Consider the following 12265-nt stretch of genomic DNA (forward strand, 5'->3'; position numbering starts at 1 on the left):
CCAAGATGTTTATAGGGAGATCAGACTCCTCCCGAGTCCATAGTCCCTGCGCCTTTAACGAGTCATAGACTGCTCCCCAGCTTAGGAGGCTGGCGTCCGTGGTTACAATCACCCAGGAAGGTCTCCGGAAGCATGTGCCCTGAGAAAGTCACCACGGGACTGGTCGACTGGTCTAGATCTATCCTCCGAGACAGATCCGAATGGTCTCCATTCCATTTTGTTTGAGCATGCATAATTGTAGAGCTCTCAAATGGAATTGAAGAAAAAGGGAATGATGTCCATGGAAGCGACCATCAGACCAATTACCTCCATACATTGAGCCACTAATAGCCGAACAGACTGAAGAGAGGCTAGAGAAGAAAATTTTTGGAATTTCTGACCTCCGTCAGAAAAATGTTCATAGATAGGGAATATACTATAGTCCCTAAGAAAACCACCCTTGTAGCTGGAACAAGGGAATTATTTTCCAGATTCACTTTCCAACCATGAAACGACGACAACAAGATCCCTGTATGAGAGTTTGCTTGTTGAAAAGATGGCGATTGAACCAATATGTCGTCCAGGTATGGCGCCACTGCAATTACCAGAGACCTGATCACTGCCAAGAGAGCCCGCAGAACCTTTGAGAAAATTTGTCTAGTAAGGCATATCTCAGGAATTAGTGATGATCCCTGTGGATGGGAACATAAAGATAAGCGTCCTTCAGGTCTATAGTCGTATAAAACTGACCCTCTTGGACCAAAAGGAAGAACGGAACGAATGGTTTCCATTTTGAAGGACGGTACCCTGAGAAACTTGTAGAGGCACTTTAGGTCTAAAATGGGTTGAAAGGTTCCCTCTTTTTTTGGGAACCACAAACAGATTTGTATAGAATCTTAGACCCTGGTCCCTTACTGGAACTGGAACAATCACTCCCAGGGTGGAAAGGTCCTGAATGCAGTCCAAGAATGCCTCTTTACCTGGTCTGCAATAATCTTGAGAGGAGGAATCTGCCCCTGAGGAGGGAAAGTTTAGAATTCTATTTTGTAACCCTGAGATACTATGTCCACAGCCGAAGGATCTGTGACATCTCTTCTCCACGCTTGACAAAACAGGAAAAGTCTTCCGTCCACTTGATCCGAACCCGGAACGGGGGCCAACCCTTCATGCTGAATTATACTCAGCTTAGAGTTTCTTTGATTGCTTCCCCTTATTCCCAGACTGAATTGGCTTCCAAGAAGACTTGGACTGCTCCTGCTTGAAAGAGGGGGAAGGAAAACTTTTGACCTTTGAAGTTACGAAAGGAACACAAATTTGAAGTTGACATCCTTTCAGTCTCTTCTTATTGTCTTGCGGTAGAAAAGACCCTTTTCCACCCGTAATATCAGAAAATTATTTCTGCTAGACCAGGTCTGAACAAGGTCTTCCCCTTGTAAGGAAGCGCCAGATGCTTAGACTTGGAGGTAACATCAGCTGACCAAGATTTTAGCCACAATGCCCTGCAGGCTAGGACAGTGAAGCCAGACATCTTGGCTTCCAGTCTAATAACTTGCATGTTAGCATCAGAAATAAGAGTAATTTTCTAGTTTGAGAGCCTTAATCCTATCTTGTATCTCCTCCAACGGAGTCTCTACTAAAATTGATTCAGACAAGGTGTTGCACCAATAAGATGCTGCACTTGCAACTGTGGCAATACAAACTGCAGGTTGCCATTGAAGACCTTTATGAACATACATCTTCAAATAAGCTTCAAGCTTTTTGTCCAAGGGATCCTTAAAAGGAGCAGCTATCCGCTTTAGGGATCGTAGTTCTCTTAGCCATAGTAGAAATAGCCCCTTCGACTTTAGGCACCATGCGCCAAGAATCTTTAATGGAGTCAGCAACAGGAAACATCTTTTTAAATACAGGAGACGGGGAGAAAGGAATCACTGGCTTCTCCCATTCCTGTAAAATAATCTCAGTCACACGGACTGGGACAGGAAAAACATAGTATTTATTAAGTTTACTGGGACATAGTATTTATTAAGTTTACTAGACTTTTAGGATGACGACAGATGTATCGGAGTCGTATAAAGTATCCAATACCTCCTTTAACAGTACACAAAGATGTTCAAGCTTAAATCTAAAGTTTACTTCTTCAGCATGAGATGAAGGAATAATACTGTCCGAATCTGAGATTTCACCCTCCGAGGCTACTGGCATATTCTCCTCAGCCTTGTGATGGAGGGCAACCTGCATAGCGGTATGTGGAACAGAAACCTAACTATCTGAATGTCTAATTTTCCTCTTGCAGTTTCCCAGTATAGTAAAAGCAGATAATGCCGCCGAAGAAATAAACTCTTCCAGGAGGCTGAGAGGAACTGCAGGGCACTGTATGACACCATAGAAGCTTGGGACATTTGAGGAGAAAGCTGTGGCATTGCCTGAACAGCATCATCCTGAGAGACATTGGGCTCAGAGGGCAACAATTTATCTTTAAAATTGAAGTGTTCTAGCTAAGCATGCAGCACAGAATTACATAGGCAAAACAATTGGTGCCTCTAGGCATAAGCATTTGTCAAAAAAATACAGAGTCTTGGTCCATGTCCATAATATTAAATAAAGAAATTCTCCAAATTGTAGGAATTTTTTAAATACAGTGTCACTGTAAAAAAAATGTAATACCACCTTTGGGCTGTTAGAAGTCTCTAACAATCATATAGTAGATTGACACTGAAATTCAATGACGCCGCTCTGTGAATATCCGACAGCAGAGAGAAGTCACATGACCGGCAGAGAGAGGAAACTATGCAGCAAGTAAAAGGCAAGTGTTTCCCTCTGCCTACAACACTGAAGCTTAATTTACACAAACGCTCAAGTAGTCTGTCAACCTGTTCTAGCTAAGCAAGCAAAAAAAAAAAAGAAACAAAAAAAAGAAAAAAAAACACAAAAAATGTCAAATTTAAAGTTTATACATGAATCCCTGTAAAAAACATAAGCCACACACATACTAATAGAAGTATTTCAACATAATTAGCCCAAAGAGGAAAAACGTCCCAATCAAGGGAAGATTAAACCCTAATCTCTACATATATAATGTGCCTGCCTACTGCCAAAGAAAATCCTGTATAAAGGATTTTAAAATTGTCCCCATCTACTGCATGAGACATATTCTTCTGAAGTGCAAGTCTCCAAGACCTAGAAGACAAAAGCACTTACCTGCAGTCTAGCTGTCCGGCAGGAAGACCGCTCAAAAGGTGTAAAAAGAACACATACTCCTTACAGAGACCTGTAGAAAAAGAAAGAACAGAGTAACCAACTATGGGTCTCTGTACCATGGGCAGCAATGTGTTAGGTAACAAAGCAAGGACTACCTCACAACTTCCTAACTGCTTAAAAGCCACCACTTCTCTACTGAAGAGTTTGACGTGGACTCAGCTAAATCCAAATCCTTGCATGCAGTGAAAAGTACCCAAAAAAAGGAATTTATTTCTTCAGACACCAAACTTCACCTTCTCCATTGACAGAGGCAAAGAGAATTACTGGGGATTATGGTAGGAGAGTGACACAACAGCTTTGCTGTGGTGCTCTTTGCCTCCTCCTGACGTTGTGGACTATATATATATATATATATATATATATATATATATATATATATATATATATATATATATATATATACACATATATATATATACACATACACACACATTTTACATTGTTGTATTTAATTGAATTGTACTCATGGACAGCGCTGCAGAATATGTTGACGCTTCATAAATAAAGTAGAATAATAAAATATAAACAGTACATACAATTTATTTAATTACATATACATAAACAATGTTTGCAGAGATATAACTTTGTTTTGGTTCATTCTCACATTAATACCTACATTGGATACCATTGTGGGTTTACATTGCCTCCTAGTGAAGGGATCCATCTGTTGTGTTTTCTGACTTTGACTTTCAGCCTGAAGGAATCAATCATTTATTAGCGTTAGTTTGTCTCAATTATTTCCTATTGTTTTATGAAAATATTGTATTATGTATCAGCAAAGTTATGACACAAACAGGTTGAAGCTAATTAAAATAATTTAAAATGAAACTAGGTTTAGAGGTAGTTTGCTCTCTTTAAAAGGGATATGAAACCCAATTTTTTTTTTCGGGATTCAGATAGAGCATACAATTTTAAGCCACTTTCTAATTTACTCCTATTCTCAAATTTTCTTCTCTTTTGGTATCTTTATTTGATAAAGCAGGAATGTAAGCTTAAGAGCCAGTCCATTTTTGGTACAGCATCTGGGTAGCGCTTGCTGATTGGTGGAGACATTTAAATTTTTTAAAATCATACAGGAACCCAAAAATGTTAATAATGCCACACGTTCTAAGTCAGAAAACTGAGTTCACCAGTTCTAGAGTATAGCAGAAATTGAAAGTATAGAAGAAAAAAGAAAAAAAAATCAGGAGCAAAGTAAATCTCATATTTGCAGAACTTTTTATTTCAGCCTGCCATTTTACAGACAAATTGAATATATCACTTCAAAGTTATAAGCACTGAATATGCTCCTTGTCATAATTAGACACAAAATTAACCCTTCCCAAAAGGGATTGGAACTAAAATACTTCACTTGATGTGATTAGTTGCTCACAGAACAAAATATTTATCTAAAAGTATTTTATGCACAAATTCAAATTTTTTGATCTGCCTGATCCATGCTCTGCAAATGTACAGCTTTTAATACTAAATAATGGTTCTCTAAAATTACACAAAATAGCTATAAAAATTATTTCGCAACTTACGACTAAAGCTTTCTCCGATTCCACAATGTTCCACTCTCGGTTTCGCTGATTTATGTAACTAAAATAAAGGAAATAGACAAATAACTGATGTTATTAAATACATTTTGATTATATAATCCAAATAGAGATATATATAATTTTAAACAAGCATTATTGTAAGAAATTGTGCGATACAACAGAGGTGAAAAAAAAAAAAGACCTTTACCCTCCCATGTCAACTGCATGAGTCCGTGTGTCATAATTTTGCCTGTTTTCCTGTAATGATACAGCTCTAGCTGGAGCAAATACCCGACCCTGGCCTTCCATTTCTGCAAGTTGGGTGTCTGTTGGGTTTTCCAGTATTTAGGTATTAGCCCCTTAGCTACACTGAGCATCAGAAGTAGCATACTTTAGGGCAGTGATTTGCAACCTTTTTTTTGCCGTGGCACACTTTTTTACATTAAAAAATCCTGTGGCACACCACCATCCCAAAATTTTACAAAATCACACATTGTAGCCTAATACAGGATATATATATGTGCGTGTGTGTATAAATAAATATATATATATATATATATATATATATATATATATATATACACACACACACACGCACACATTGTACTGTGCTGTCATGCCATGCCTCCTACAAACTATACATGACATATTGACACTCATTCACAAACAATCATAATGATTGTCTGTGACTTAATGTCAATGTCATGGTTGTAAATGATGCCTGATGAGCCTGTCGCATACCTCCCAATATTTAGAAATTTTAAAGAGGGACACCCCCACACTGTTGTCAGCCACGGCACACCTGAGGATCTCTCACAGCACACTAGTGTGCCACGGCACACTGGTTGAAAAACACTGCTTTAGGGAGCTCATGGTATATTAAATGGTTTGAGTTAGGGAAACGGGCAGAGTCCTTGAGTTAACCATCATACCTAAGTACGTCATCGCAAAAGGATCGGATGCAGGGACAGGACCACCACACGTGGAGAAGTGTGCATACATAGCATATATTTTATGAGGGTGTCAGTATTGACAGTTGACCAAAGAACAGGAGACCATAAAATAAAATGTGAGTCTTCGAGCAATCACATGTCCAGCCCACTAGGAAGAGGCAAAACACCCAACATAAAGCTTTTAATCCTTCCCAGGGATAAGTGCAAACTGGTATTGCCACCAGTACAAGAGCGGTTCTCGACAACCCTTGAGGGGACCAGGGAAATAAAAAAAAAAAACAGAGAAGAAATTCAATTTTTTTTTTGTGGCCTGAAGATAAAATTTAAAGGCCCTAACCAAACCCAAGTTGTGATGTAACCTCTATTTAGCATTTCTTGGAGCTGGACAAATAAATGGAATCAAAATCTCCAGATTAATGTTATCAGACAATATCACTTTAGAATTTAAATAATACAAGTTCAGACACTCTTCTGTCTGAGGAAATGGCCTTTAAGGGAAATGGCTGATAAACCCTTATTCAGACCTTCCTGCCAAAATTGTAATTTACAAGGCAATACATTAAGATAATGCTTAGTCTCACACCAGGTAAGGAATGCTTTCCATACCTTGTTATAAATGTTTCAGGGGTGGAACTATCATTGGTGCAATTGCCTCAGGGCCCAAGTACTGGGAGGGGCAATAGCAGCAAGTCTATATACATAGGCGTGTGCCTGTGTGGTCATTATCTGCGTATAGTCACTAATCCGCTTTACAGTGCAGCATGTTAACTATTAGTATATAGATATTACGTCATATAGCACAGCATATTCATCAGAGTATACATACTGTTAATTTATATAAAGCAGTATTCTCATCAGGGTATAATGTAAAAAAACAAAATTTATATTTACCTGATAAATTTCTCTCTTGTGGTGTATCCAGTCCACTGTTCATCCATTACTTGTGGGATATTCTCCTTCCCAACAGGAAGCTGCAAGAGGACACCCACAGCAGAGCTGTCTATATAGCTCCTCCCCTGCCACACCCAGTCATTCGACCGAAGACAAACAAGAAAAAAGGAGAAACTATAGGGTGCAGTGGTGACTAGTTTAAAAATAAAAAACACCTGCCTTAAAGTGACAGGGCGGGCCGTGGACTGGATACACCACAAGTGAAAGAAATTTATCAGGTAAGCATAAATTTAGTTTTCTCTTGTAAGGTGTATCCAGTCCACAGGTTCATCCATTAATTGTGGGATACCAATACCAAAGCTTTAGGACACGGATGAAGGGAGGGACAAGGCAGGAACTTAAACGGAAGGCACCACTGCCTGCAAGACCTTTCTCCCAAAAATAGCCTCCAAGGAAGCAAAAGTATCAAATTTGTAGAATTTATAAAATGTATGAAGCGAAGACCAAGTCGCCGCCTTACAAATCTGTTTAAAAGCCCATGTGGAAGCTACCGCTCTAGTGGAATGAGCTGTAATTCTTTCAGGAGGCTGCTGGCCAGCAGTCTCATAAGCTAAACGGATTATGCTTCTCATCCAAAAAGAAAGAGAAGATGCCGAAGCCTTTTGGCCTCTCCTCTGTCCAGAGTAGACAACAAACAATGCAGATGTTTGACGAAAATCCTTAGTAGCGTGTAAATAAAACTTTAAAGCACGAACCACGTCAAGATTGTGTAATAGATGTTCCTTCTTTGAAGAAGGATTAGGACACAGTGACGGAACAACAATCTCCAGATTGATATTCTTATTAGATACCACCTTAGGAAGAAAACCAGGTTTGGTACGCAAAACTACCTTATCTGCATGGAAGATCAGATAAGGGGAATCACACTGTAAGGCAGATAACTCTGAAACTCTTCGAGACGAAGAGATAGCTACCAAAAACAGAACTTTCCAAGATAAAAGCTTGATATCTATGGAATGCAGAGGTTCAAACAGAACCCCTTGAAGAACTTTAAGAACTAAATTTAAACTCCATGGCTGAGCAACAGGTTTAAACACAGGCTTGATTCTAACTAAAGCCTGACAAAACGCCTGAACGTCTGGAACATCTGCCAGACGCTTGTGCAGAAGAATAGACAGAGCAGAAATCTGTCCCTTTAAGGAACTAGCCGACAATCCCTTCTCCAATCCTTCTTGGAAAAAGGATAATATCCTAGGAATCCTGACCTTACTCCATGAGTAACCCTTGGATTCACACCAATGAAGATATTTACACCATATCTTATGATAGATTTTCCTGGTGACAGGCTTTCGAGCCTGAATCAAGGTATCAATGACCGACTCGGAGAAACCACGTTTTGATAAAATCAAGCGTTCAATCTCCAAGCAGTCAGCCGCAGAGAAATTAGATTTGGATGTTTGAATGGGCCTTGGAATAGAAGGTTGTGCCTCAGCGGCAGAGTCCATGGAGGAAAGGATGACATGTCCAACAGATCTGCATACCAAGTCCTGCGTGGCCACGCAGGTGCTATCAAAATCACTGAAGCTCTCTCCTGCTTGATCTTGGCAATCAGACGAGGGAGGAGAGGAAATGGTGGGAACACATAAGCCAGGCTGAAGGACCAGGGCACTGCTAGAGCATCTATCAGCGCTGCCTGGGGATCCCTTGACCTGGACCCGTAACAAGGAAGCTTGGCGTTCTGACGAGACGCCATCAGATCCAGTTCTGGTTTGCCCCATAGTTGGATCAGCTGGGCAAATACCTCCGGATGGAGCTCCCACTCCCCCGGATGAAAAGTCTGCCAACTCAGAAATTCCGCCTCCCAGTTCTCTACTCCTGGGATATGGATAGCTGAGAGATGGCAAGAGTGAACCTCTGCCCATAGATTTATCTTTGAAACCTCCAACATTGCCAGGGGGCTTCTTGTTCCCCCCCGATGGTTGATATAGGCTACAGTCGTGATATTGTCCGACTGAAATCTGATGAACCTGACCGCAGCTAGTTGAGGCCAAGCCTGAAGAGCATTGAATATCGCTCTCAGTTCCAGAATGTTTATTGGAAGGAGGGCTTCCTCCCGAATCCACAAACTCTGAGCCTTCAGGGAGTTCCAGACTGTGCCCCAGCCCAGAAAGCTGGCATCTGTCGTCACTATAGTCCACTCTGGCTTGCGGAAACGCATTCCCCTGGACAGATGGACCCGAGATAACCACCAGAGAAGAGAATCCCTGGTCTCTTGATCCAGATTTAGCAGAGGGGACAAATAGGTGTAGTCCCCATTCCACTGATTGAGCATGCAAAGTTGCAGTTGTCTGAGATGTAGGCAGGCAAACGGAACTATGTCCATTGCCGCTACCATTAGGCCGATTACTTCCATACACTGAGCCACTGATGGCCGAGAAGTGGAATGAAGAGAACGGCAGGAAGTTAGAAGCTTTGATAACCTGACCTCTGTCAGAAAACTTTTCATTTCTACTGAAACTATCAGTGTTCCTAGGAAGGAAACTCTTGTGAGAGGGGAGAGAGAACTCTTTTCTTCGTTCACCTTCCACCCGTGAGACCTCAGAAAGGCCAGAACAATGTCCGTATGGGACTTGGCGATTTGAAAAGTCGACGCCTGTATCAGAATGTCGTCTAGGTAAGGAGCCACCGCTATGCCTTGTGGCCTTAGAACCGCCAGTAGGGACCCTAGAACCTTCGTAAAGATTCTTGGTGCCGTGGCTAGCCCGAAGGGAAGAGCCACAAACTGGTAATGCCTGTCTAAGAAGGTGAACCTGAGGAACTGATGATGATCTCTGTGAATCGGAATGTGGAGATAAGCATCCTTTAAATCCACGGTAGTCATAAATTGACCCTCCTGGATCATAGGGAGGATGGTTCGGATAGTCTCCATCTTGAAGGATGGGACTCTGAGAAATTTGTTTAGGATCTTGAGATCCAAGATTGGTCTGAAAGTTCCCTCTTTTTTTGGGAACTATAAACAGATTTGAACAGAAGCCCTGCCCCTGTTCCTCCCTTGGAACTGGGTGGATCACTCCCATAACCAGGTCTTGAACACAACGTAAGAATGCATCTCTCTTTATCTGGTTTACAGATAATTGTGAGAGATGAAATCTCCCCTTTGGAGATGAAGCTTTGAAGTCCAGAAGATATCCCTGGGAAACAATCTCTAATGCCCAGGGATCCTGGACATCTCTTGCCCAAGCCTGGGCGAAGAGAGAAAGTCTGCCCCCTACTAGATCTGGTCCCGGATCGGGGGCTACTCCTTCATGCTGTCTTAGAGGCAGCAGCAGGTTTTCTGGCCTGCTTCCCCTTGTTCCAAGCCTGGTTCGGTCTCCAGACTGGTTTGGACTGGGCAAAATTTCCCTCTTGTTTTGCAGTAGAGGAAGCTGAAGCTGCGCCACTCTTGAAGTTTCGAAATGAACTAAAATTATTCTGTTTGGTCCTTAATTTATTGGACCTATCCTGAGGAAGGGCATGACCTTTTCCTCCAGTAATATCAGAAATGGTCTCCTTCAGGCCCGGCCCGAATAGGGTCTGTCCTTTGAAGGGGATGTTAAGAAGCTTAGACTTTGAAGTAACGTCTGCTGACCAGGAGACTTAAGCCATAGCGCTCTGCTCGCCAGAATGGCAAAACCTGAATTCTTAGCCGTTAGTTTGGTTAGATGAAAAACGGTGTCAGAAATAAAGGAATTGGCTAACTTGAGAGCTTTAATCCTGTCTAAAATATCATCTAACGGGGTCTCCACCTGTAGAGCCTCCTCAAGAGACCCGAACCAAAAAGCCGCTGCAGCAGTAACTGGGGCAATGCATGCAAGAGGCTGGAGAATAAAACCTTGATGGATAAAAATTTTCTTAAGGAGACCCTCCAATTTTTTATCCATAGTATCTAAGAAAGCACAACTGTCCTCGACGGGGATAGTTGTACGCTTAGCTAGGGTAGAGACTGCTCCCTCCACCTTAGGGACCATCTGCCATGAGTCCCGTATGGCGGCATCTATGGGAAACATCTTTTTAAAAGCAGGAGGGGGAGAGAATGGCACACCTGGTCTATCCCATTCCTTAGTAATAATTTCCGAAAACCTCTTAGGGACTGGAAAAACAGTGTAAACAGGCACTGCAAAGTAACAGAATTTATGTTTACCTGATAAATTACTTTCCCCAACGGTGTGTCCGGTCCACGGCGTCATCCTTACTTGTGGGATATTCTCCTCCCCAACAGGAAATGGCAAAGAGCCCAGCAAAGCTGGTCACATGATCCCTCCTAGGCTCCGCCTTCCCCAGTCATTCGACCGACGTAAAGGAGGAATATTTGCATAGGAGAAATCATATGATACCGTGGTGACTGTAGTTAGAGAAAATAAATCATCAGACCTGATTAAAAAACCAGGGCGGGCCGTGGACCGGACACACCGTTGGAGAAAGTAATTTATCAGGTAAACATAAATTCTGTTTTCTCCAACATAGGTGTGTCCGGTCCACGGCGTCATCCTTACTTGTGGGAACCAATACCAAAGCTTTAGGACACGGATGATGGGAGGGAGCAAATCAGGTCACCTAGATGGAAGGCACCACGGCTTGCAAAACCTTTCTCCCAAAAATAGCCTCAGCAGAAGCAAAAGTATCAAATTTGTAAAATTTGGTAAAAGTGTGCAGTGAAGACCAAGTCGCTGCCTTACATATCTGATCAACAGAAGCCTCGTTCTTGAAGGCCCATGTGGAAGCCACGGCCCTAGTGGAATGAGCTGTGATTCTTTCAGGAGGCTGCCGTCCGGCAGTCTCATAAGCCAATCTGATGATGCTTTTAAGCCAAAAAGAGAGAGAGGTAGAAGTTGCTTTTTGACCTCTCCTTTTACCAGAACAACAAACAAGGAAGATGTTTGTCTGAAATCCTTTGTAGCCTCTAAATAGAATTTTAGAGCACGAACTACATCCAAATTGTGCAACAAACGTTCCTTCTTTGAAACTTGATTTGGACACAAAGAAGGCACGACTATCTCCTGGTTAATATTTTTGTTAGAAACAACTTTCGGAAGAAAACCAGGTTTAGTACGCAAAACCACCTTATCTGCATGGAACACCAGATAAGGAGGAGAACACTGCAGAGCAGATAACTCTGAAACTCTTCTAGCAGAAGAAATTGCAACCAAAAACAAAACTTTCCAAGATAATAACTTGATATCAACGGAATGTAGGGGTTCAAACGGAACCCCCTGAAGAACTGAAAGAACTAAATTGAGACTCCAAGGAGGAGTCAAAGGTTTGTAAACAGGCTTGATTCTAACCAGAGCCTGAACAAAAGCTTGAACATCTGGCACAGCCGCCAGCTTTTTGTGAAGTAAAACAGATAAAGCAGAAATCTGTCCCTTCAAAGAAATTGCAGATAATCCTTTCTCCAAACCTTCTTGAAGAAAGGATAGAATCTTAGGAATTTTTATCTTGTTCCATGGGAATCCTTTAGATTCACACCAACAGATATATTTTTTCCATATTTTATGGTAGATTTTTCTAGTTACAGGCTTTCTGGCCTGAACAAGAGTATCAATGACAGAATCTGAGAACCCTCGCTTTGATAAAATCAAGCGTTCAATCTCCAAGCAGTCAGTTGGAGTGAGGCCAGATTCGGAT

The 12265-nt window shown here is 41.6% G+C and overlaps 1 protein-coding gene across 1 annotated transcript in view; it reads right to left on the reverse strand.

The window, feature by feature from the left end:
• Positions 1-12265, reverse strand: part of RTF1 (RTF1 homolog, Paf1/RNA polymerase II complex component) — a 213836-nt gene that overhangs the window by 64741 nt on the left and 136830 nt on the right. Inside the window, exons 14-15 of the mRNA XM_053697868.1 lie at positions 4761-4818; positions 3854-3931 (exon numbers count right to left, since the gene is read on the reverse strand). Coding sequence (XP_053553843.1) covers positions 3854-3931; positions 4761-4818 — 136 coding nt within the window. The remainder of the gene's footprint in view (positions 1-3853; positions 3932-4760; positions 4819-12265) is intronic.

This window comes from Bombina bombina, chromosome 1 (assembly GCF_027579735.1).
Source record: "Bombina bombina isolate aBomBom1 chromosome 1, aBomBom1.pri, whole genome shotgun sequence".
NCBI lineage: Eukaryota > Metazoa > Chordata > Amphibia > Anura > Bombinatoridae > Bombina > Bombina bombina.